General features: G+C 41.7%; 2 protein-coding genes across 2 annotated transcripts in view; one reads left to right on the forward strand and one right to left on the reverse strand.

The window, feature by feature from the left end:
• Positions 1 to 27,622, reverse strand: LOC141098280 (uncharacterized). Its single transcript, XM_073585940.1, has 7 exons — positions 27,567 to 27,622; positions 26,586 to 26,642; positions 20,003 to 20,021; positions 5,836 to 5,889; positions 5,120 to 5,161; positions 2,516 to 2,556; positions 1 to 1,594 (listed from the first exon to the last, which is right to left on the reverse strand). The coding sequence occupies exons 1-7, from the start codon at positions 27,620 to 27,622 to the stop codon at positions 109 to 111; spliced, it is 1,755 nt and encodes a 584-aa protein (XP_073442041.1). The 3' UTR covers positions 1 to 108.
• NPFFR1 (neuropeptide FF receptor 1) overlaps positions 1 to 27,866 on the forward strand; it is a 623,293-nt gene that overhangs the window by 248,374 nt on the left and 347,053 nt on the right. The window lies entirely within an intron of this gene.

Raw genomic sequence — 27,866 nt, forward strand, 5'->3', positions numbered from 1 at the left:
GATGGTAACGGGTGGTCTTTCCAGATGGTTTATCGGGTGCCAGTGCCAGATGCTGAAACAGGTGCCAGATGCTAAAACGGGTTCCAGAGCAAGATGCTAAAACGGGTGCTAGTGCCAGATGCTAAAATGGGTGCCAGATGGTATAACGGGTGGTGGTATTGCCAGATGGTATAGCGGGTGCCAGATGGTATAGCGGGTGGTGGTATTGCCAGATGGTATAGCAGGTGCCAGATGGTATAGCGGGTGCCAGATGGTATAACGGGTGATGGTATTGCCAGATGGTACAGCGGGTGGTGGTATTGCCAGATGGTATAGCGGATGCCAGATGGTATAGTGGGTGGTGGTATTGCCAGATGGTATGGTGGGTGCCAGATGGTATAGCGGGTGCCAGATGGTATTGCTAGATGGTATAGTGGGTGCCAGATGGTATAGCAGGTGCCAGATGGTATAGCAGGTGCCAGATGGTATAGCTGGTGGTGGTATTGCCAGATGGTATAGTGGGTGGTGGTATTGCCAGATGGTATAGCGGGTGCCAGATGGTATAGCGGGTGATGGTATTGCCAGATGGTATAGTGGGAGATAGTATTGCCAGATGGTATAGCGGGTGGTGGTATTGCCAGATGGTATAGCGGGTGCCCGATGGTATAGCGGGTGGTCGTATTGCCAGATGGTATAGCGGGTGCCAGATGCTATAGCAGGTGGTGGTATTGCCAGATGGTATAGCAGGTGGTGGTATTGCCAGATAGTATAGCAGGTGCCAGATGGTATAGCGGGTGCCAGATGGTATAGCGAGTGCCGGTTTTGCCAGATGGTATAGCGGGTGATGGTATTGCCAGATGGTATAGCGGGTGGTGGTATTGCCAGATGGTATAGCAGGTGCCAGATGGTATAGCAGGTGGTGGTATTGCCAGATGGTATAGCAGGTGCCAGATGGTATAGTGGGTGGTAGTATTGCCAGATGGTATAGCGGGTGATGGTATTGCCAGATGGTATAGCGGGTGGTGGTATTGCCAGATGGTATAGCAGGTGCCAGATGGTATATTGGGTGGTAGTATTGCCAGATGGTATAGCGGGTGATGGTATTGCCAGATGGTATAGCGGGTGGTGGTATTGCCAGATGCTATAGCGGGTGCCAGATGGTATAGCGGGTGGTGGTATTGCCAGATGGTAAAGCAGGTGGTGGTATTGCCAGATGGTATAGCGGGTGCCAGATGGTATAGCGGGTGGTGTTATTGCCAGATGGAATAGCGGGTGGTGGTATTGCCAGATGGTATAGCAGGTGCCAGATGGTATAGCGGGTGGTGGTATTGCCAGATGGTATAGCGGGTGCCAGATGGTATAGCGGGGTGGTGGTGTTGCCAGATGGTATAGCGGGTGGTGGTATTGCCAGATGGTATAGCGGGTGCCAGATGGTATAGTGGGTGCCGGTATTGCCAGATGGTATAGCAGGTGATGGTATTGCCAGATGGTATAGCAGGTGCCAGATGGTATATTGGGTGGTAGTATTGCCAGATGGTATAGCGGGTGGTGGTATTGCCAGGTGGTATAGCGGGTGGTGGTATTGCCAGATGTTATAGCAGGTGGTAGAATTTGCCTAGAAAGTGGAGATATAAACAAAGATAATCAATATCTTCTGATGTAACAGATAAGCTACTCTTTATGTTTTTTAACATCTATCCATCCTGGTAAATAATGATTAAATTATTTTCTACTTGATTTGCAAGAACTAAACGCATGTCATTTAATGCTAAAAACATTCCTGCATGCAATGGCTTCATGGTACACAATTTAGCAGAAAACACATTAAGGGAATGCCTTTAAAATCATATGTATAAATATATGTCATTTGCGACTACATAAACTGTAAAAATATTTGTTTTAATAACCATTCACATAAAATGGCACTCCCAAAATCTTAATATGTATGTACAAACTTAAGACCATGTTTGTGTATGGCAATGCAACTCCTCTTTAAATTTCCCCTTTCTGGCAAATTTCTCCTCATGTTGCCATCCCACGATTCCAGTGCTGTCAGCCGAGCATGCCCCCCGTTGTCTCTATATTTCTCCATAGGCTGTTTGGCCGATTATACACGGTGAACTGGCCTGAAGCACCACGGAGAAGCCGTGTGCTCCTGGGAAATTAAACTTTGGAAGAATAGGTGGACCATTCAACCCTGCTAAGCTGGAAACACAGAGGGGCTGAATGAGAATTAAAAAAATGCAAAAAGATGCAAAAAAGAAATCGCATGTTGGGCTGGTCTATATTAACTATAATTACTCAGATTTAGAGCTTTGTGCAATTCGGAAGAATGATGTTTTACATTTCCAAATGCAGACAAAGAACGGTAGACATAGAAAGCTGTTTCAACGTCCATATGGACTTCTATAAATTATACTAGCTAGTAAAAGTTTAAAGTACTAGGAATTTCAATCTTGAAGCTGGAGACAGCACATTACAGAAAGACGGTGACACCTGGCGGTGTACATGTACAGAAAGGATCTTATATACTCACTGTTTTAGTCTTTTTTGAAGAAACGTAAGAATGAGTGAAGCCTAAAAAATAGATAGAAATAAGGTATCATGAGTGTTAAGAAAAGGCATCCTCCATTTCCAGAGATACCATGATATTACTCACTTATTCTACAAATGTCCAAAAAACTCATGAAATGTAAGGAGGTCTACTAAACTTCTGGGGTAGTAGACACGTTGCACAGTTTCTAGTATGTCATAGTCATCATCCGAATGACTGGAAGGGCTGGTACTGAGCTCCACCATTCAAGTGAAGAAAACTGCCAAGTGATCAGTCTATCACGTTTAAGTCCTCTAAGTAGACTACCAAATATAGTAAAAAGTTAAAGGTTTTTATAAAAAAATAAAAATCGTATAAGATTGAATCACTGACTTTATCCTCCATTGAAAAATAAAGACAATAAAGTATACATCACTTCAATCTATCAAAGGATAAAATTAACTAATCCAATTAGTAAACAGCATAAACTGAAAAAAATAAAAGTGAAAAAATTACTGATTTATTTGGGTTACGCTACACTGTGAAAAAAATGATCATAGAATCATAGAATCATAGAATCGTAGAGTTGGAAGGGACCTCCTGGGCCATCTGGTCCAACCCCCTGCTCAAAGCAGGATTCGCTAAATCATCCCAGTCAGATGTCTGTCCAGCCTCTGTTTGAAGACTTCCATTGAAGGAGAACTCACCACTTCTCGTGGTGTAAGAATAGGGATGGGCGAATCTACTCGTTAGGACTCGTTACTCTGCGAGTAGTAGGGGACTCGCAGGAGTCGGTACTCTGCGAGTTTCCAAGCGATTACTCGCACAGTAACGAGTCCAATGCAAATAAGGCTAAGTGCACACGTACCGGAACTCTCGCGGAAATTACCGTGAGAATTCCGGAATTCCATTCCGCGGGAAAATCGCATTTTAAATTCCCGCGATTTTCCCGCGGAAAAACTAGCATTTTGCAAGCGTAATTAGCTTGCAAAATGCTAGTGTTTTCCAAGCGATCTGTAGCATCGCTTGGAGAACTGATTGACAGGTTGGTCACACTCGTCAAACATAGTGTTTGACAAGTGTGACCAACTTTTTACTACTGAGGCCGCCTATGCGGCATCAGTAGTAAAAGATAAAATGCAAAAAAAAAATAAAAAATATTGTTATTCTTACCCTCCGACGTCCCGCGCAGCCTTCCCGCCTCTCCACGCATCAGTTCCCAGTAATCCTTTGCGAAAATGCCCGCGATGACGTCCGTTCTCGCGGGATCGTGATGTCTCGTGGTAATTTGCGATGACGTCGCGCGAATGACCGCGAGACTTCGCGATCCCGCGAGAACGGACGCCATCGCGGGCATTTTCGCAAAGGACTACTGGGAACGGATGCGTGGAGAGGCGGGAAGGCTGCGCGGGACGTCGGAGGGTGAGAATAACAATATTTTTTATTTTTAAATTCTATTTTTTACAGGGATATGGTACCCAAAGCACGGAGGACAGTCTCCTCTCCTCCGGACCGTGGGTACCATCCGCAATTGTTCTGCTTACTTTCCGCATGGTGTGCACAGCCACATGCGGGAAGTAAGCGGAACAAAAAAAGGCAGCACAGGAATCGCTGCAATACTCGCATCCCCATTCATTAACATTGGACTCGCTAGACTCGCAACGAATAGCGAGTTTCCGAGTCGGACTCGTTAGAGTCTAGCGATTCCGCCCATCCCTATGTAAGAAGAAATCAAAACATCATATGTCAACAAACTGTATCAATGAAAGAGATGTCTCAATCTGCAAAAAATAAGTCCTCACACAGCTCTATTGACCAAACAATGAACATTATGAGCTTTAAAAATGGTTTTTCTTTTATAAATGTTTGATTCTTTGTTTTCACTACTAAAATGACTAAAATAACTGCACAAGATTGGCATTGTCATAATCATACTAATGAGGAGACTCCTTTTGGGAGGTCATTTTTTACTTCATAAACTTTGCTGTAAAAAAAACTAAGGCACAATTGCATTTTGTTTGCAATTTCTCCAGACTTGGAATTTTTTTCGGCTTCTATTGAGAGGAAATCTAAATCTGCGCGCCCACATATGCCATTTTCCTGAAGACTGCCAGGACATTAATGTGCAAAAGAGCCACCAATGGCTAGGACAGCGCTGGCACAAAATCTAAACCAGGAGGACGATGAAGTGAACAGGAGCAGTGGAGGGGCTGTGGCAGAGCTGAAGAATACCCTACCCACAGTCCTGCCCCATTACACAAAGCTATTATAAGAAAACACCAAACCCTTATACAAAATCTACAAAACAGATTTCTTCATCACACGTATTGTTTTAATCAGTATCACAGCACCAATATGGCCATGTGTCTACTTTCCATGTCACCGTAGCTGCATGATTTGCAGCCGCTAGACAGCCTGAATACATATGGGGATTGCCTGTTTGTTAGGAAATCCCCACATCTATTCAGGCTGTCTAGCAGCCGCAAATCATGCAGCTAGTGCGATAGAAACTACATCTCCGAGCACATCCAAATACTCGGAGATCACCCGAGCATGCTCAGGAAATCTCCAGTAACGAGTATACTACTCAGTGGTCTCTGCTGTTACCTGCTCATGGTGGTCTTCACTTTGATTCCAGTATTCTCCTCTCTACAGTGCATGAAACATAAATGATCTCATGTAAATGTACAAGTCACAAGTCAAGTCCAACCCAAATACTTTCTTAGCAGAATCTGCCAATTTCCCCCATCACAGATAAAGGGTTTTCCAGGAGTAGAATACAGACGTTAGGATCTACCCCCAATACCAGGGAAGCGGGCGTCCGAATCCAGATGGAGACTCCACTGATTATCTGACACTGACCATTACCTAGTGGTGGCCATGCAGACAAGGGGTTGGGTTATACAATTTATTAGAACACATTAATGCCTCGGTCAGATATCCGTGAAGCGCGGTCCAAGTACAGACCCCGATCACTGACTGTCCCAAACCTGACCACCTCATAACCAAACATAAGACTGAGGAGACCGGAACATTTTCAGGAGGATTTGTACAATTGGACCAAATGGAGAAAATGGTATAAAATAATAAAAGATCCATTGCTCCCATGATAAAACCTGTACTGCAGCAATTACGTTAATGACTACCCACGTGACGCTGCAGCTAATCACTGTCCTTCTGCCATTTCCCTTCTTTGGCCAATTTTTTTTTATATATTGGTTCGTGAAGGAATGAGAATAAATAATGTTCACCACTATGTTCCATTTCATATATGGGAACACATCTATATTTAGTTACAGTAAAATTTAAATATCTGCACTTACATAACTACGATCTCCTCTGTTGTGTATTCTTCTGTTTGCTGTAGGATTTTCTTTCTATAGAACATGAAACAGATATCATCTTCTGTGTTAGTTGAATGTTACACTGAAACTTTTTGTAAGGCCGGGGTCACACTTGCGAGAAACTCGCACGAGCCCGGAGTATGGAGCCTTATACTAATAATTAATTTTAACTATATACTGGTATGTATATAAATATATATACACTGTGTGTATGAACTGAATTGAACATATGCACTCTATATACCGTTTACATACACACCCTAAATACTACATACATACAATATAGTCTATATTTCTACACACTATACAGTGCCTTGCGAAAGTATTTGGCTCCCTGGAACTTTTCAACCTTTTCCCACGTATCATGCTTCAAACAAAAAAATACCAAATGTAATTTTTGGTGAAGAATCAACAAGTGGGACACAATTGTGAAGTTGAATGAAATTTATTGGTTATTTTAAATTTTTGTGGAAATTCAAAAATTGAAAAGTGGGGCGTGCAATATCTTTAACTTAATACTTTGTTACGCCACCTTTTGCTGTGATCACAGCTGCAAGTCGCTTGGGGTATGTCTCTATCAGTTTTGTATATCGAGAGACAGAAATTCTTGCCCATTCTTCCTTGGCAAACAGCTCGAGCTCAGTGAGGTTTGATGGAGATTATTTGTGAACAGCAGTTTTCAGCTCTTTCCATAGGTTCTCGATTGGATTCAGGTCTGGACTTTGACATGGCTATTCTAACACCTGGATATGTTTATTTGTGAACCATTCCATTGTAGATTTTGCTTTATGTTTGGGATCATTGTCTTGTTGGAAGACAAATCTCCGTTCCAGTCTCAGGTCTTTTGCAGACTCAAACAGGTTTTCTTCAAGAATGGTCCTCTATTTGGCTCCATCCATCTTCCCATCAATTTTAACCATCTTTCCTGTCCCTGCTGAAGAAAAGCAGGCCTCAACCATGATGCTGCCACCACCATGTTTGACAGTGGGGATGGTGTGTTCAGGGTGATGAGCTGTGTTGCTTTTATGCCAAACATATCGTTTGGCATTGTTGCCAAAAAGTTCGATTTTGGTTTAATCTGACCAGAGCACCTTCTTCCACATGTTTGGTGAGTCTCCCAGGTGGCTTGTTGCAAACTTTATACAACACTTTTTGTGGATATTTTTGATAAATGGCTTTCTTCTTGCCACACTTCCATAAAGGCCAGATTTGTACAGTGTACAACTGATTGTTGTCCTATGGACTGACTGTCTCACCTCAGCTGTAGATCTCTGCAGTTCATCCAGAGTGATTATGGGCCTCTTGGCTGTATCTATGATCAGTCTTCTCCTTGTTTGAGATGAAAGTTTAGAGGTATGGCCAGGTCTTAGTAGATTTGCAGTGGTATGATACTCCTTCCATTTCAATTTGATCGCTTGCACAGTGCTCCTTGGGATGGTTAACGTTTTGGAAATCATTTTGTATCCAAATCCGGCTTTAAGCTTCTCCACAACAGTATCACGGACCTGCCTGTGGTGTTCCTTAGTCTTCATGATGCTCTCTGTGCATCAAACAGAACCCTGAGACTATCACAGAGCAGGTGCATTTATACGGAGACCTGATTACACACAGGTGGATTATGATTATCATCATTAGTCATTTGGGACAACATTGGATCATTCAGAGATCCACAATGAACTTCTGGAGTGAGTTTGCTGCACTGAAAGTAAAGGGGCCGAATAATATTACACGCTCCACTTTTCAGTTTGTGATTTTCCACAAAAATTTAAAATAGCCAATAAATTTCGTTCAACTTCACAATTATGTCCCACTTGTTGTTGATTCTTCACCAAAAATTTACATTTGGTATCTTTATGTTTGAAGTATGATAAGTGGGAAAAGGTTGAAAAGTTGCAGGGGGCCGAATACTTTCGCATGGCGCTGTACGTCCATACAGTGTGATGGCCCAATGGTGTATTACCACACACATTATGATGCCTCAAAAAAGGTGCATCCCACACAGTAAGCTGTCATAAGGTATTCCCCCTCTCACAATGATGCCCCACAGTATAATTCCCCAAGGTGCTCATTCACACTCAGTACAGTGCTCAGAATGCCCTCCCCAGTGGGAGACCCTGGTGGACCTATCTAGGCTTGCACAAGATTGATCTTCCTGCAGAGCGTTCATACATCAAGTCACCATCGCTCAAGATCGAGAAGAAGGCCGTTAGATAATAATAAACCTCATAAATGGAGAATTGACTTTCACACACAAGATGAAAACTATTACCATAATCAGATATATAGTATGGGTGTACAGGTTTTATATCATCTCTACCTGGGATAAAATGCACTTACAAATTTTTCAGTTGATTCATGTTCTCCTGTATTTTCTTTTCATCCATTTCTTGGAGGTCCATCCTGTTGTACATGGAACATCTATCATCATCTCATATGTAAATGTATAAATATCAGGCATTTGAAGATCATTAGTGAACACATTCCGCCTACATCACATCACATAAATGATACAATTTTGTCTGCGTGAAGCTACCACTAAGGGTGCTCACTGTATAGGGACAGAAGAAACCTAGAAGGCTGGAAGCAATATTAGACCTCATGGTCCAAAGTATTTACTTTTAATATTCGTCTATCTCAGACTTATTTAATGCTTTAATTTTCAGTTTTTGAGCCTTTATTTTTTACCCCCTTCCCTCCAATATCCTTTTATTCTTTTGGTCTACATAGTCATTAGAGAGACTTGATTTTTATTTCCAGATCAAGTTGTAGTTTTAAATGGCACCAATTATTTTACCAGATAATCTACTGAAAACCGTAAAAAAATTCCAAAAGTGTCAAAATAGTGAAAAAAATACAATTTATTATTTGGTAAAAATGGCCCGGCAGTATTATTCTTTAGGTCAGTTAGAGGACGGTGATACCAAACTTAAGGATTTTTTTTTTACAATTTAATGGTTTAAAATACTTAAGCTTTGTAAACAAAAGAATTTGTTTTGTAACACCATTTTCTGAGACTCGTAACTGCAGTCCTGAGCTTTTATTTTTGTGTATATCATTTTACAATATTTCAATCTATTTTTATTGCATTTCTTGTGGACATTGCAGCAACCGGATAAAAAAAATATATTCTTGCATTTCGACTCTTTTCTTTTGGGTCTAACATGAGATGACATTTTTTTTATTTCTCGTAAGATTGCGATTTTATTTATTTTTTACCACTTAAATAAAAAAGAAACTATGCAGAATATGGAGGATCAAATTGCCAGGTCATTTTTACCATATATTGAACACTGCAAGGCTACTTTCACACTTGCTTTTTTTTGCAGCTCGTTTTTCCCGCAAAAAAACGCATGGAAAAAACGCATACAAACGCATACAAATGCTGCGTTTTTTTCAATCATTTTTATGCGCATGCATGAAAAAAACGCAGCGTTGTTATGTGTTTGTATGCGTTTTTAGTGCGTTTTTACCGCGTTTGTGTTTTTTTCCAACATTAGTTGGCCTCACCAAAAAATCAAGATAGTGTTAGGATTAACACTAACCCAAACCATGACTTAACTCTAACCCTAAACCTTAACCAAACCATCCTAACCCTAACCCTAACCCTTAACCAAACCGTACTAACCCTAACCCTTAACCAAACCCTACTAACCCTAACCCAAACCCTAACCCTAAACCCCCTTAACTAACCCTAACTCTAACCCAAACCACTAATTTCCATTGTCTAACCAATGGTCAACAAAAAAACGCATACATGAGCATGCCAATGCGCACGTATGCGCACCCATAGACTTACAATGGGTGTCTTGCTGTAAAAAAATGCATTGCGCGTGCATGTGTTTTTTTGAGGCAAGTCGGCCGCCCAAAAAATGCAACAGGATGCATTTTGTGCGCCCAAGCACACACCACAAAAAAAACACATGTGCGTAAAAACGCATACAAACATATGTGTATGCGCACATAAGCGCATCCCATGCAAAATATAGGGAAAAAAAGCGCATGCGTTTTTTAGCGCTAAAATACAGCGCAAAAAAACGCAAGTGTGAAAGCAGCCTAAGTTATCCCCCAACCCTTTCAAAAAAACTTTTTTTTTTTGCTATTTCGGCACACTTGGAACTTTTCTCCCACTTTCTAGTACATGACATGATGAATTGAATAATGTTATTCAAAAATGCAATTCATACCGCTAAACACATGCCCAGATATGGCTATGTTGATGAAAAGTTAAAAAAAAAAATGTGTTTTTTGCAAATAGGGGAGAAAAAATAAAAAATTACCGTGTTGCTAAGGAGGTAAATAGGTAAACAGCCGCAGGTGAAGCTTAATCGGGCTACAGTTGTTATAGGCAGATGACCACTGTGTAACAACGAGTAACTACCTGATATGGTGCGGGCTCCATGCTCCTGATGCGACCACATGCCGTCATCAGTGGGTAAAATCAACCTTCCAACTCACAATAAAATAATCACAATACCTGGATAATGCTAAAATACCCTGGTGCTCTTTTTTTGATCTGGCTCACACTATTACTCTGATTTCTAAACCTGCTGTCAAGTATGATTGCCAGGATTCTCAATGCACAATGTGATTGGAAAGTCTGAGACACTCCCCCTTCTCTGGGATGATCCATCTAAGAGCAGTGGGGGATATTTCACTCCACCGTAGAACAGTGTGCACAATCCAGCCTGATACCTTATAAAAACACAAAAACTTTTTCTCCACTTATGGTTAATGGTTGGGTGGAGCCATTTATTGTCAAACTGCTGTGTTTTCTCTTTTTAAATCATAATGGCAACCCAAAACATGCACATGACCCTGATCGAAAGTTTACATACCCCATTTCTTAATACCGTGTATTTCCCCCCTAATATCAATGACAGCTTGAAGTTTTTTGTGGTAGTTGTGGATGAAGTTCTTTTTTTTCTCAGATGGTAAAGCTGCCCACTCTTCTTGGCAAAAAACCTTCAATTCCTGTGAATTCCTGGGCTGTCTACCATGAACTGGGCGCTTGAGATCTCCCCAGACTGGCTCAATGATATTGAGGTCAGGAGACTGAGATGTGTTGTGAACTCATTTTCTGGTCTGCCTCTGGTTTCTGGTGAGGGAGCTGGTTGTGCTGACAGAAGAGTTGTGTGAGTTCTCTTTCCAGGCTCCCTCTGGTGGTGGCAGGAGGTAATGAAGCTGATCTAATTAAAAGAGACCTGCCACCTGATAATGAGGAAGAGGATTGGACATCTGGAGTCTCAGACTGGATTTAAGACAGCCGACTCTCTATTCCCATGCTGGTGATTTTTTTCCTGCCTCCTGAGGTCTTAGTTTCCTGCTCAGTTCCTGCGTTCTCAAGCCAAGTTGTCTTTGCTAATGTTCACATTTGCTTTGGTTTGGTCTATTCAGTTTTTTGTGTGGTTAGCCAGCCCCGGCTGGGGCTGTGCTGAATTTCCACTCTTATGTCACTGTATGTGCCAGTTTGCTTTTTGTCCCTTATTAGATTGGCCTCTTTTTGCTCGGTTCTCAGAATATGCCAGAGTGCTGACATAGTGGGTGAAGTCTAGTGACTTCAGGGTTTTTTTGCTATCAGAAGTGTTGGACATTTTTGCAGGTTTTTTGGCGTGACTGCAGACAGTATCTTTCCTGTCCTTACTAGTTAGTGTGGGCCCCATCATTTGCTCAGCCTATTTTCCCTACCTGTGTTTGTGTTTTCATCTTGTCTCACCGTCAATACATGTGTGGGGGCTGTCTATTCCTTTGGGGTCTGCTCTGGGGCAGTTTTAGATTTCCCCTTTTCTTGCTTCAGGCTTATTTAGTCCTCCGGCTGTGATGAGGCGTCTAGAATCATCGTAGGTACGCTCCACGGCTGCTGTTAGTTGTGTGGTTAGGATCAGGGGTCTGCAATCCGCGTAGTTACCAACCTCTCTGGTTTTCTGTGACTTAGCTTGGTTTTGTTTTCCTCCTCGGTGACCCATTCATAACAGAGATGGCCACTCCAGAACTTCACTTTGTTCTGCTGTAGCCAATAACAGGTAGACTTGGCCTTGTGTTTTGGATCGTTGTCATGTTAGAATGTCCAAGTACCTCCCATGCTCAGCTTCCAGGCTGATGACTGCAAATTTGCCTCCAGTATTTGCTGATAACATGCTGCATTCAACTTTCCTTCAACTTTGACCAAGTTTCCTGTGCCTTTGTAGCTCACAGATCCCCAAAACATCAGTGATTTACCTCTGTGCTTTACATTAGGAATGGTGTTTCTTTCAACATAGGCCTTGTTGACCTCTCTCCGAATGTAACGTTTATGGTTGTGGACAAAAAGTTCAATTTTGGCCTCATCACTCCAAATTACCTTGTTTCAGAAGTTTTGAGGCTTGTCTCTGTGCTGTATTGTGTATTGTAAGTGACATACTTTGTAGCATTTGAGCAGTAATTGCTTTCTTCTGGCAACTCAAGCATGCAGTCCATTTTTTTCCCCAAGTACCTCCTTATTGGGCATCTTGAAACAGCCACACGGCTAGTTTTCAGAGGGTCCAGTATTTCAACTGGTGTTATTTGTGGGTTTTTCTTTGCATCCCAAACAATTTTCCTGGCAATTGTGGATGAAATTTTTGTTGGTCTACCTGACCGTGGTTTTGTTTTTCTAGACTCCCTGATTTTCCATTTGGTAATCACAGTTTGAACGCTGTTGACTGGCATTATCAATTCCTTGGATATCTTTTTGTATCCTTTTCCCGTTTTATAAAGTTCAAATACCTTTTTCCACAGATCCGTTGTTAATTCTCTTGCTTTCGCAATAATTCACAATCCAGAAACATCAGTGGCTGGATGAAAGATGCAAGAGTCTGTCTGGATCCCAGAAACTCACTCAGCTTTTATGCACACACACTGAGGATGTTATCTTTATTAGCCATTCAAACCCATTTGTGTCCACTTCTGTGAATGTTATCAGGCCAAAATCGCCAGGGTATGTAAACTTTTGATGAGGGTCATTTGGATGTTTTGGATTGTTATTGTGATTTAAAAAGAGAAAATACAGTAGTTTGACAATAAATGGCTTCACCCAACCATGAGTGGAGAAAAAGTTTTGGTGCTATCATTCATATTCTTTGAAAAAAGGCCAAGAAAGCAAAAATTCTGCCAGGGTGTGTAAACTTTTTTAGCTCCGCTCAGCCAATTTATGACAATAGATCACATCAATGTGCAGGGAACCAAAGTGCCTGTAAAAGCTAAATGGTTCAAAATTTGCAATAAAACCAAAATGCAAAAATGTTTTTTTCATCTACTGGAATAACCCATTATCTCCTGTATTTTTATACCATATTTTCTCAATGATGGAATAAATATTAACTCTTATGGGATTATATTTGCTTTTGCTGGACTGAAATTTTGGATTGAAAAGTCCATGGCTCCTGGCAGATGACATTCAAAATATACTGTATATCTGAAATATTTCTATGGAAGCCATAGTAATATATTGGGACATTTTTCTTTTTTTCTTCCAAGTCAAATAACAATTTATCTAATGTTTGTGACCCATTGCCATCTTTGTAAATAAAATCTGCTACATGAGCGGCACCCAGTAAATGGCAGCTATGTGTGTAATAGATACTGTATATCATGTGCAGACAGGATGTATATCTTCTGTCCCTGAATCCAGAGAATCACACATCGGAGATAAGGAAACTTCTATATCATTCTGTAATCTATAAGGTTCATTTATACTAGATCAGTAATTCTCTGCACTTACAGAGCCAGGATTCTCTTCTTTTTATCTTCTATTTCGTTCTTTAATTCTGTTTTCTCTGGGGTGTCCTCACTATTGCACAAGGAAGATACATCAATTTATGTTAAAATGGTCACAAACTCAATAGTACGAGCAAATAAAAAAAGCTTTGTAATAAAAATTATCATCTTAACAGAGAAATATGCTTCGTTTTAGACTTATGAGACATTTCTACTTCCCCTTGTGTCCTGAACTCACCCTTCACTTTTATGTGAAAAAGAGAAAAATAACAAGTTAATAAGAATTGTCAGGTCCTATAACATTATTTACCTGCATATTTAGGGTTAATCTGCAAGTTAATAGGGTTATGAAGGTGTTTGGTCGCAATACTGAAAGTGCAGCATCCAGGTGACAATGAATTTTAATTCTCATGGGAGCTGCCACCTTTCAGTCAATTACAGTCACCAATCACAGCACTGTAACCGTGCCCCATCACTCACTGACAGCTTGCTCAGGAGTGCATCAGTGCAGATCCGGCTGTCAGTCAGTGGCGGAGTGTGGTTACAGCCGCTGTTCAATATGTACTGAGCGGTGACTGGATCAGTGCCGGCCCAAACCCTATGACTGCAAGCTGAATCGTGCCAGGGGAATAAATCTACTTTCATCCCTGTGTTGTGTTATGATTCATCTTACTTATTTTTTGGTGGGAATTGTGGTATGCACTAGAGCAGACCTGGGCAAAGTGCGGCCCATGGGCCATATCCGGCCCTCTGGCTGTCTCAGTCTGGCCCGCGGACCGAGACAGCCGTGGGGTTGGAAATCAGAGGTCCACGGCCTCATGATGCCAGCCTGGCCGCTCACTGTTTTCATGTGCACCGTGGCTGTGCGGCGCTGCTGACTCCTTTAGAGAGGAGGCGCCTCTGGCCACTTCCTCCAGCAATCAGCATGTGAAACAGCTGACGCAATGAAATGACGTCCTGGTGTCAGCTGTTTCCTCCAGAGAGTCCGCGCACCGGAGGCAGGGAGTGAGGGAGAAAAGCACAGTGCCAGGGAATGGGACGAGGTGAGTATGTAGTGTTTTTTTTCCCATATGTGTATGGGCTATTCGGGCGGGCATGGGTAGGCTGTATGGGTGACAACATGGTGCTGCACACATGGGGTAACAACATGGTGCTGCACACATGGGGTGACAACATGGTGCTGCAAACAAGGGGTGACAATATGGTGCTGCACACATGGGGTAACAACATGGTGCTGCACATGGGGCATGACATGGTGCTGCACATGGGGCATGACATGGTGCTGCACATGGGGGTGACATGGTGCTGCAATTGAGGGGGTGACATGGTGCTGCATATGGGAGTGACATGGTGCAAATGGTGTTGCATATGTGGCGACATGCTGCACATGGGGAGGCTGTGTGGGGCTCATGCAGTATATAGGGAGGCTGTGTGGGGCTCATTCCGCACATGGGGAGGCTGTGTGGGGCTCATTCCGCACATAAGGGGCTGTTGAGGGGCTCATACGATATATAGAAGGGGCTGTGCTCGGGTTAAAACTATATATATGGGGACGTCAGCATACTTAATTCTGCTCAATATACAATTCTGATACAATTAATATTAATAAAATTATCAATAATATAATAATTATAAAATCTCGATATTAATATTGAGCAGAATTAATTTTGGCCTATTGGATCGGCCGTCCACAACAGTCATGGACTTTCATGTGGCCCCTTGGGAAATTTAATTGTCCACCCCTGCTGTAGAGTCAGCTTTTTTTCAGACTGTCACCAAACTGAAAATATTGGCATATCTTAGAAATCGTAAGTCACCATCAGTTTCTGAATTGGGAAAATGCTTTTAACAAAGAATTATCTTAGATCTAAAGGTGCATGATGGCAGCACTAGGCAGGAAATAGTGAGGAGAATATATGTACAAGGCAGGGAATAGTGCGGAGAATATATGCACTAAGCAGGGAATAGTGCGGAGAATATATGTACTAGGCAGGAAATAGTGCGGAGAATATATGCACTAGGCAGGAAATAGTGAGGAGAATATGTGCACTAGGCAGGAAATAGTGCGGAGAATATATGTACTAGGCAGGGAATAGTGCGGAGAATATATGCACTAGGCAGGAAACAGTGCGGAGAATATATGCACTAGGCAGGAAATAGTGCGGAGAATATATGCACTAGGTAGGAAATAGTGCGGAGAATATATGCACTAGGCAGGGAATAGTGCGGAGAATATATGCACTAGGCAGGGAATAGTGCGGAGAATATATGTACTAGGCAGGGAATAGTGCGGAGAATATATGCACTAGGCAGGGATTAGTGCAGAGAATATATGTACTAGGCAGGGAATAGTGCGGAGAATAAATGCACTAAGCAGGGAATAGTGCGGAGAATATATGTACTAGGCAGGGAATAGTGCAGAGAATATATGCACTAAGCAGGGATTAGTGCGGAGAATATATGTACTAGGCAGGGAATAGTGCAGAGAATATATGCACTAGGCAGGAAATAGTCAGGAGAATATGTGCACTAGGCAGGGAATAGTGCGGAGAATAAATGCACTAAGCAGGGAATAGTGCGGAGAATATATGTACTAGGCAGGAAATAGTGCGGAGAATATATGCACTAGGCAGGAAATAGTGTGGAGAATATATGCACTAGGCAGGAAATAGTGCGGAGAATATATGTACTAGGCAGGGAATAGTGTGGAGAATATATGCACTAGGCAGGAAATAGTGTGGAGAATATATGCACTAGGCAGGAAACAGTGCGGAGAATATATGCACTAGGCAGGGAATAGTGCGGAGAATATATGCACTAGGCAGGGAATAGTGTGGAGAATATATGCACTAGGCAGGAAATAGTGCGGAGAATATATGTACTAGGCAGGGAATAGTGTGGAGAATATATGCACTAGGCAGGAAATAGTGTGGAGAATATATGCACTAGGCAGGAAACAGTGCGGAGAATATATGCACTAGGCAGGAAACAGTGCGGAGAATATATGCACTAGGCAGGAAACAGTGCGGAGAATATATGTACTAGGCAGGGAATAGTGCAGAGAATATATGCACTAGGCAGGGAATAGTGCGGAGCAGAGAATATATGTACTAGGCAGTGAATAGTGCGGAGAATATATGCACTAGGCAGGAAATAGTGCGGAGAATATATGCACTAGGCAGGAAACAGTGCGGAGAATATATGTACTAGGCAGGGAATAGTGCGGAGAATATATGCACTAGGCAGGAAATAGTGCGGAGAATATATGCACTAGGCAGGGAATAGTGTGGAGAATATATGTACTAGGCAGGGAATAGTGCGGAGAATATATGCACTAGGCAGGAAATAGTGCAGAGAATATAAGCACTAGGCCGAAATCGTTCCACCCTCAGTGCACTTGCATCCTCATTTACATATAATACTTTATTCTCTGATATAATATACATACGTGATGGCTGGGCGCCGGTAAAGCCATATCTCTGTTTCTTTTTCATCAGATCTGTAACAGAAAACAGTTTTCATACATGAGGCCTTCTATCATGACTCATTCATTATTTATTATATTGCAATACACAAATCTGATTTAACCCCATTTACAACAACCTACAGTTGTGGCCAAAAGTATTGACACCACTGCAATTCTGTCAGATAATACTCAGTTTCTTCCTGAAAATGATTGCAAACACAAACTCTTTGGTATTATTATCTTCATTTAATTTGTCTTAAAGGAAAAAACAGAAAAAGAATTGTCCTAAAGCCAAATTGGATATAATGCCACACCAAACATAAAAAAGAGGGTGGACAAAAGTATTGGCACTGTTCGAAAAATCATGTGATGCTTCTCTAATTTGAGTAATTAACAGCACCTGTAACTTACCTGTGGCACCTAACAGGTGTTGGCAATAACTAAATCACACTTGCAGCCAGTTGACATGGATTAAAGTTGACTCAACCTCTGTCCTGTGTCCTTGTGTGTACCACATTGAGCATGGAGAAGAGAAAGAAGACCAAAGAACTGTCTGAGGACTTGAGAAACCAAATTGTGAGGAAGCATGAGCAATCTCAAGGCTACAAGTCCATCTCCAAAGACCTGAATGTTCCTGTGTCTACCGTGCGCAGTGTCATCAAGAAGTTTAAAGCCCATGGCACTGTGGCTAACCTCCCTAGATGTGGACGTAAAAGAAAAATTGACAAGAGATTTCAACGCAAGATTGTGCTGATGTTGGATAAAGAACCTCGACTAACATCCAAACAAGTTCAAGCTGCCCTGCAGTCCGAGGGTACAACAGTGTCAACCCGTACTATCCGTCGGCGTCTGAATGAAAAGGGACTGTATGGTAGGAGACCCAGGAAGACCCCACTTCTTACCCCGAGACATAAAAAAGCCAGGCTGGAGTTTTCCAAAACTTACCTGAAAAAGCTTAAAACGTTTTGGAAGAATGTTCTCTGGTCAGATGAGACAAAAGTAGAGCTTTTTGGGCAAAGGCATCAACATAGAGTTTTCCAAGAGAAAAAAAGAGGCATTCAAAGAAAAGAACATGGTCCCTACTGTCAAACATGGTGGAGGTTCCCTGATGTTTTGGGGTTGCTTTGCTGCCTCTGGCACTGGACTGCTTGATCGTGTGCATGGCATTATGAAGTCTGAAGACTACCAACAAATTTTGCAGCATAATGTAGGGCCCAGTGCGAGAAAGCTGGGTCTCCCTCAGAGGTCATGGGTCTTCCAGCAGGACAATGACCCAAAACACACTTCAAAAAGTACTAGAAAATGGTTTGAGAGAAAGCACTGGAGACTTCTAAGGTGGCCAGCAATGAGTCCAGACCTGAATCCCATAGAACACCTGTGGAGAAATCTAATAATGGCAGTTTGGAGAAGGCACCCTTCTAAAATTAAGGACCTGGAGCAGTTTGCCAAAGAAGAATGGTCTAAAATTCCAGCAGAGCATTGTAAGAAACTCATTGATGGCTACCGGAAGCGGTTGGTCGCAGTTATTTTGGCTAAAGGTTGTGCAACCAAGTATTAGGCTGAGGGTGCCAATACTTTTGTCTGGCCCATTTTTGGAGTTTTGTGTGAAATGATCAATGTTTTGCTTTTTGCTTCATTCTCTTTTCTGTTTTTTCATTTATGACAAATTAAATGAAGATAATAATACCAAAGAATTTGTGTTTGCAATCATTTTCAGGAAGAAACTGAATATTATCTGACAGAATTGCAGGGGTGTCAATACTTTTGGCCACAACTGTATGATGTATAGGTACGTCATAGGTCACCTCCCTCTCTGTGGCGCAAGCATGCACCTTTTCCAGCACTTGACAGCTGATCTGATCAGATCTGATGTGCCTCTAAAAGCCAGTGATGTGGAATTGTGGAATTGCACTTTTTTTTTCAATTTCACTGCAGTTGGAATTTTTTTTCCCCATTTTCCAGTTCACAATCTGGTAACACAAAAAAAAAAGCCCTCACATAGCCATATTAAAAATAAAAAAAGTTACGGCACTGGGAAGAAGGGGAGCGAAAAACAAAAATGGAAAAACCCAAAGTGGTAAAGGGGTTAAATGGAATCTGTCACCAGGTTTTTACACGAAATCTGAGATCCTCATGATATACAGACCCTAACTCATTGACTGTGTCACTTACTGGGCTGCTTGCTCTTTTGCGAGCAGGAGATCATCATTAGAGGACAAGTAAGCCTTCTGCCATGTAGTCCTCCATATTCATGAACTCTGTATATCACGCCCCCACCACTGATTGGCATCTTTACCCTGAAAACTGTCAATCACTGCTGTGGGTGGGGTAATACAGAGTTCAGCAATTAGATCTACAGCAGAGAAAATAGTGATTTTATTAAAGCTGTATTCAGATTCAGATTACATTGCAAAAATGTGGTGACAGATTCTCTTGAAAGAGAAATTGTCACCAGGTTTTTGCCACCTAATCTGGGAGCAGCAAAATGTAGAAATGGAAACCTTGCTTCCAGGGATGAGTGACTTGTTGGGCTATTTGCTGTAGTTTTTTTTATTATAAAATAACTGTTTTATCAGCAGGAGATTGTCTAAAGTCCTCCATATTCATGAGCTCTGAGTAACTCTGCACACACCCCTGATCTATATCATATATAATCCATAAGGTTTACTTATATTAGATTGTTACATTTTTTCACTTACGCTGTGATCTCCTTATTCTCTCTTCTCTTTTTCTGAATTAATTTCAGTAGTCTGCGGATCCCAGGCCTGTTGTACAAGGAAAACACATCAATATATATACTAGGTAAGGGTTAAACTAGGACTTAGTTCTCCCCTCTCCACAGTATAGGGAATAAGCTGCTGATTGCTGGTGGTCCCCGGACCCTCCACCTATCAGATTCCCCTGTAGGATGGAGCTGAGATACTGTACAATGAGGAGAAAGACTCTTACCTGGGATGTCCGCCTGCAGCTGAAAAATAAACAACAGTTTACAATTAGATTTACTGAAGTAGCTAATAACAGACCCCCAGTTGCAGCGGACGACTTATTTTTAGGTCGTATTCACATGTCAATTTTTTTTTCTCATCTGCACAAAGCCAAGTAAACTAATTTTCATTAGTGCGCTGCTTCCGATTTTCATTTTTTTTTTTTTGGTCCTTGTCCATTTTTGCCATCAGTATGTCATCCAATTCTCTTGCATGCAAAAAAACCTGAATGCAATTTCCCAAGTTTCTCCTAGTATTCGGTCAATAGTTGAATGTAATCCACAATTTGCCCCAAAACTGACGTTACTAGCCCCATTGAATATAAGGGGCAGTGAAAAATACTGACAGCACGCCTGGTACATAAACACACATGTGACTGAGCCCTTCCTGTACAACGTGATTGTAAAGAGACTTCCTTACACAATATCGGATCTGATCTGGCATCCAGGTTTCAGCTATACAGTCATTATTGGAGTGCAGGTGTTACATCAATAGTGGGGGACTACACGGCCATGAGTCTTGGGGAATGTTGGCTTTGTTCCCCCCATCACCCCAACCCTCATCACAATGTTACTATTGGCTTCCTGTTCCCCAATTACCCCAATTCTCATCACAATGTTACTATCGGCTTCCTGTTCCCCTTTATCCCAACCATTATCTCAATGTTGCTATCGGCTTCCTGTTCCCCTTTACCCCAACCATCATCACAATGTTACCATTGACTTTCTGTTCCACCATGTAACCTGCCCCTGTGCGTCTGAGACTCAGCTCAACAGGCGCAATAGGCAGGCAGCAATAGATAGCGCCTGCTGTGCAAAGCCTCTGTCCCCACACTGCACAGACCGGAGCAGGGTGCTGGGGGACACGGCAAGGTATAAATACGTGTAAGAATGTGACTACTTACATGCAATGTCGCTGTCTGCAGACTGTAACAGTAAAACAGAGAAGTGTAAAAACTACATGAAATATTCCAGATTCTTACATTACCCTGTACATCACATACTCATAGGCTTCCATTACACTGGATAATGAATGGGCTGTTACATTATCGCCCAAGATACAGGGTGGGCCATTTATGTGGATACACCTGGGTGGGCCATTTATATGGATACACCTGGATGGGCCATTTACATGGATAAACCTGGGTGGGCCGACTTTAAAATGGCCACTATGGTCACCACGCATCTTGAAAAGCTTTCCCCCTCCCATATACTAATCTGCCACAAACAGGCAGTTGATATCACCAACCATTCCCATTTAATTTAGGTGTATCCATATAAATGGCCCACATGGGTCTAACCTTATAAATGGCCCACCCTGTAGATTTAATAATACTAGCGCAGACTATGAGCAGAACGCCAGACAGTGCCCTATGCAGCATTCATACAGTCCATAAACAGCACGCCTGGTATGTGACCCGGCATCAGCTGACAATTCTGGGCAAAATCTACTGACAACTCTGGGCAGCATCTGTATTTTCTATTTTTTCAATTATAAAATAAGTGAAACATACAGGTGCATCTCAAAAAAATTAGAATATCATCAAAAAGTTAATTTACTTCACTTCTTCAATACAAGAAGTGAAACTCATATATTATATAGAGTCATTACAGAGTGATCTATTTCAGTGTTTATTTCTGTTAATGTTGATGATTATGGCTTACGGCCAATAAAAACCCAAAAGTCATTATCTCAGTAACTTAGAATACTTTATAACACCAGCTTGAAAAAATGATCTTACTTTCAGTAAAAGCACCCAGTACTTAGTCGGGGCTCCTTTTACAGATGAGCTGAAGGCTGATATCAAAGCAACCTGGGCTTCCATAACACCTCAGCAGTGCCACAGGCTGATCGCCTCCATGCCACGCAGCATTGATGCAGTAATTGAAGCAAAATTAGCCCTGACCAAGAATTGAGTGCATTTACTGAACATACGTTTATAAAGTATTCTAATTTACTGAGATAATGACTTTTGTATTTTCATTGGCTGTAAGCCATAATCACCAACATTAACAGAAATAAACACTTGAATAGATCACTCTGTGTGTAATGACTCTATATAATAAGAGTTTCACTTTTTGATGATATTGTAATTTTTTGAGATGCATTTTGTATGTAGAAATTAGTTGTGTATTATGAATCATTAAGTCTTTATTTCCATACTTATTTCTGTTAAAAAATGGATAAAAATTATTGTATGAAAGAGTTATGTGTATTCCAGGATACTGTATGCTACACTAGGACTTTGGAGCAGGGTCAGAAGCAAAGTTGACTCCGCAGTGGGTACATGTCAGCCCCTTCATACTGCCCCATGTCCATACAGAGACCCTCTTCATACTGCTGCAGTGCCACACTGAGTCCCCCTCATACTGCCTCATCTCCACACAGAGACCTCCAACACTGTTCCATATCTATATAGAACCACCATATGCTGGCTCCATTCAGAAACCCTCTACACTGCTCCCTCTGCATGTAGAGACCCCCTAGACTGCCTCATCTCCATAGGAACCCCTTATGCTGCCCCATCTCAATAGGGACCTCCTTATGCAGCCCCATCTACATAGGAACCCCCTTATGCATCCTCATCTCAATAGGGACCCCCTTACTCTGCCCCATCTCCATAGAAACCCTCTTATGCGGTCCCATCTCCATAGGCACCCCCTTATGCGGCCCCATCTCCATAGGGACACTTTATGCGGCCCCATTTCTACAAGGACACCTTATGTTGCCTCATATCCATAAGGACCCCCTTATGCTGACCCATCTCTATAGGGACTTCATTATGCTGCCCCATTTCCATAGGGACTTTCTTATACTGTCCCACCTCCATAGGGAACCACTTACAGTCATATGTTAAAGTTTGGGCACCCCTATTAATGTTAACCTTTTTTCTTTATAACAATTTTGGTTTTTGCAACAGCTATTTCAGTTTCACATATCTAATAACTGATGGACTCAGTTATATTTCTGGATTCAAATGAGATTTATTGTACTAACAGAAAATGTGCAATCTGCATTTTAACAAAATTTGACCGGTGCAAAAGTATGGGCACCCTTATCATTTTCTTGATTTGAACACTCCTAACTACTTTTTACTGACTTCCTGAAGCACTAAATTAGTTTTGTAACCTCATTGAGCTTTGAACTTCATAGCCAGGTGTATCAAATCATGAGAAAAGGTATTTAAGGTGGCCACTTGCAAGTAGTTCTCCTATTTGATTCTCCTATGAAGAGTGGCATCATGGGCTCCTCAAAACAACTTTCAAATGATCTGAAAACAAAGATTGTTCAACCTAGCTTTTCAGGGGAAGGATACAAAAAGTTGTCTCAGAGATTTAACCTGTCAGTTTCCACGTGAGGAACATAGTAAGGAGATGGAAGAACACAGGTACAGTTCTTGTTAAGCCCAGAAGTGGCAGGCCAAGAAAATTATCAGAAAGGCAAAGAAGAAGAATGGTGAGAACAGTCAAGGACAATCCACAGACCACCTCCAAAGACCTGCAGCATCATCTTGCTGCAGATGGTGTCACTGTGCATCGGTCAACAATACAGTGCACTTTGCACAAGGAGAAGCTGTATGGGAGAGTGATGCGAAAGAAGCCGTTTCTGCAAGCACGCCACAAACAGAGTCGCCTGAGGTATGCAAAAGCACATTTGGACAAGCCAGTTACATTTTGGAAGAAGGTCCTGTGGACTGATGAAACAAAGATTGAGTTGTTTGGTCATACAAAAAGGCGTTATGCATGGAGACTAAAAAACACAGCATTCCAAGAAAAACACTTGCAACCCACTGTAAAATTTGGTGGAGGTTCCATCATGCTTTGGGGCTGTGTGGCCAATGCCGGCACCGGGAATCTTGTTAAAGTTGAGGGTCAAATGGATTCAACTCAGTATCAGCAGATTCTTGACAATAATGTGCAAGAATCAGTGACGAAGTTGAAGTTACGTAAGGGATGCATATTTCAGCAAGACAATGATCCAAAACACCCCTCCAAATCTATTCAGGCATTCATGCAGAGGAACAATTACAGTGTTCTGGAATGGCCATCCCAGTCCCCAGACCTGAATATCATTGAACATTTGTGGCATGATTTGAAGCGGGCTGTCCATGCTCGGCGACCATCAAACTGAACTGAACTGGAATTGTTTTGTAAACAGGAATGGTCACAAATACCTTCATCCAGGAACTCATTAATAGCTACAGGAAGCGACTAGAGGCTGTTATTTTTGCAAAAGGACGATCTACGAAATATTAATGTCACTTTTATGTTGAGGTGCCCATACTTTTGCACCGGTTAAATTTTGTTAAAATGCAGATTGCACATTTTCTGTTAGTACAATAAACCTCATTTGAATCCAGAAACATAACTGAGTCCATCAGTTATTAGATATATGAAACTGAAATAGCTGTTGCAAAAACCAAAATTGTTATAAAGAAAAAAGGTTAACATTAATAGGGGTGCCCAAACTTTAACATATGACTGTATACTGCCCCATCTCCTTATGGAACCCCTTATACTGTCCCACCTCCATAGGGAACCACTTATACTGCCCCATCTTCTTATGGAACCCCTTATACTGTCCCACCTTCATAGGGAACCACTTATACTGCCTCATCTCCTTATTGACCCCCTTATACTGTCCCATCTGCATAAGGATCCGCTTATACAGCCTCATCTCCATAGGGACCCCCTTTATACTGGCCATCTTCATAGGGACCCTTTTCTACTGCCCCATCTCCATGGAGACCCTCTTATACTGCCCCATCTTCATAGAGACCATGTTATACGGTCCCATCTCCATAAGGACCCCTCTTATACTGCCCTTCTCCGTAGGTACCCTCTAATACTGCACCATCATCATAGGGACCATCTTATACTGCTCCATCTACATAGGGACCCTCTTACACAGCCTTATCTTCCTATAGACTCTCTTATACTGCACCCTCTACAAAGGGACACTCTTATACTGCCCCATCTCCATAGGACACCCTTATACTTCTCATCTTGAGAGTCCAGCTATATTGCCCATACTGAGAACACCCCCCCTCCTTTCTGCCTCATGTACATACAGAGTACCACAACTCTATTTATATACTGTCCAAATTCCATAATTAAGTCCCCTTCCCCATGCTGTCCGCTCTCCATGTTAAGCCCCCTATCTGTAATGAGCCCACATCTCCAGGTCTCTGAGCGCTTATCATCTCCCTGCTGCCGCTCCTGCATCACCCTTTCCTCTGCAGTGCTCTCATGACATCGGCAGCATGATGAGGGCATGAAATGATCCCGGAAGTGCTGGCGCTTGCATATTCTTTTGTAGTCACATCTTTGGTGAAGACTACGATTCGGTAGAGGGGGAGAAATTATTTTTTTATTTTTTTTTATACTTAATAGCAGGCCAGGGCGTCTCAACACTAGTGGATAATACTGCCCTGAGCGTCATAAATGGCAGTGATTTTTACTATACATATGAATTGCCAGCTTTTCTACAAACAGACAATACTTGATAAATAAGTAAAGAATTTTTTTTATGAAAAATAAACCATAAATTCGAATCACCCCCTTTTTCTCCAGTTAACATTGCATAATAGAAAAAAAAACACATTTGGTGTCATCGTGTACAGAAAAGTCCATTCTATGAAAATATAAAATTAATTGACTCAATCTGATAAAGTGGTCAAAATTACAGGTTTTTGGTTGCTACAACTCGACAAAAAATGCATTAAGAAGCAATCAAAGCATCATAACTAACCCAAAATACTATCAATAAAAATATCAGGTCACTGCACAAAAAATATGCTGTCGCACAGCTCCATTGACAAAAAAATAAACATGTTACGGGTATTCGAAAATGGTCACTCAAGCTAACTTTTTTTTAATGAATTTCTGAAATTTTGGCACCACTTAAAGGGCCTATCCAGGGCTTTGTAAAAAGAAGCATAAACATGCCTAAGCACTAGCAGACAGGTAGTTGTTGCTACCCATCTGCCTGTTGTACCTGGTGCTGTTCTTCGCCAGCACAGAGCGGTCACAGACCATTCCTGCCAGTGATTCAGCTGCTCCTGCTACCGTCACGTTGAGAGAGCGACGGCTTCTTTTCCACCCTGCTCGGTTAACAGAGTCGGGCTGCCGACATCCTTCTGGGTGACAGCTGGATCCCCGCTGCTTAACTGTCAGCTGTCAATCAACATGGCATCGTCAGCAGAGCAGGGCAGAGAATAAACTGCCAATCTGTGAAGGTCAGCAGAAGCAGCTGAATCGCCGGCAGGAAGGGTCTGTGACTGATCTATGCCAGCAAAGAACGGCGCCGGGCACAACAGCCAGGTACGGAGCAACTACCTAACAGATAGTGTTTAGGGACTTTTCTTTTTTTTACAAAGTCCCAGAAATCACATTTAAATGAAAAATATGCAAGTTCGGTATCATCGTAATCGTACTGACCTGATTGGTCCATGCATAAAGAAGGGACATCACATAATAGAAATTCATTTTTATATAGACGGATGATCACTTTTCTGAATTACATGACTTTATTTATTTCGTACTTACATGATTTGGTGTCCAAGTTTTGCTCCACATTTTCCTAGTAGTAATATTCGCACAATCCTGAGTAGGATAAATAGAGAGGTTTCCATGTAAATAGCTAAATCTTGAATACAGATTTTATCAGTGGTAAATATTGCCATAACTAATGAACACATATAAGGTTTTCTCATTAAATAAGTATTGGATATGAGTATTGAGAAGTGGAGGAAGCTTATCATAAGAAATCAGAAACTTATATAGCTTGGAAATGGGAAATAATAAGGACAGGGCAGGAGCATAAGACACGCATACTCACTCTCCTCGTCTACTGTAGCCCTCAAAGGAGTTCCGGTAGAGCGGTTGCCCATAGCGCCGATCTTGTGAGGTCACAGCATTCTAGAATGGCCCTGCAGCAAATGAGAGGACAGTATAATCCTGTATAATAAAGTATTGATTGGAGGATTTATAAATATATGTAAATAATGGGATCCATTTTACCACAATATGTACATGAAGATCAAACATTGAAAACATTGACAATAATATTAGAGCATGCACGCTATATACTTTGGTAATTCTTGATTTATAATATTTTACATATTGTTAGTCAGAATTTAGAATGGACCAAACTGGACAGAGTGCATGAATGCCTACATATTTTTATATATTTACAGTGCCCAGCATAAGTAAGTACACCCCCTTTGAGAATGAAGATTTTTATCCATTTCACACTGAACACGACATTTTGACAAAACTGAGTTATAGAACATTTTTAAATATTCAGTTTTACTCAAACAAGTTGATGAAAAAATGAACACACCCCACATCACAAACTACTGCATCTAGTACTTTGTGTTATATGAACTCTCTGATTTTTAAGAACAGCACCAAGTCTTCTAGGCAAAGAATGAACAAACTGGTGACATATTGCAACAACTATCTATTTTCATTTTCCAAGAAAGACCTCTATTAGGGCCTGGATGCTTGTTGGAGAGTGATGCTCACCTGGCTTCTTCACAACTCTCCATAGGTGCTTCGGTTGGATTCCGATCAGGAGACATACTTCACCACTGAATAGCATTCACTCTGCTCTTCATAAATGCAACATACAGTATGTCATGTAGGAAAGCTGCACAACAACCAGGGGCATTGTGTGGTAGCATCTTCTGTTTCAATATCGAGCAGGACTTGTGTATTCATCATACAGACTTCTGCATTCCTAATCATGCGCAGGGCTCCTCTCTAACGCCAGGCCATGTACACCCTGCTTCAGAGGCTCAATGATGGCGATTGTGAGAGATTTGT

This window comes from Dendrobates tinctorius, unplaced genomic scaffold, assembly GCF_039654945.1.
Source record: "Dendrobates tinctorius isolate UK_male_01 unplaced genomic scaffold, ASM3965494v1 ptg000089l, whole genome shotgun sequence".
NCBI lineage: Eukaryota > Metazoa > Chordata > Amphibia > Anura > Dendrobatidae > Dendrobates > Dendrobates tinctorius.

Bases quoted from the DNA above. Each gene is read 5' to 3' on its own strand.
- LOC141098280 (XM_073585940.1), bottom strand. From the start codon at position 27,622: ATGTCTCCTGATCGGAATCCAACCGAAGCACCTATGGAGAGTTGTGAA. The intron at 26,643-27,566 runs GTGAGCATCACT...TATCCTACTCAG, and splicing joins GAGAGTTGTGAAGAAGCCAG to GATTGTGCGAATATTACTAC. The intron at 5,162-5,835 runs GTAAGTGCAGAT...CATGCACTGTAG, and splicing joins ACAGAGGAGATCGTAGTTAT to AGAGGAGAATACTGGAATCA.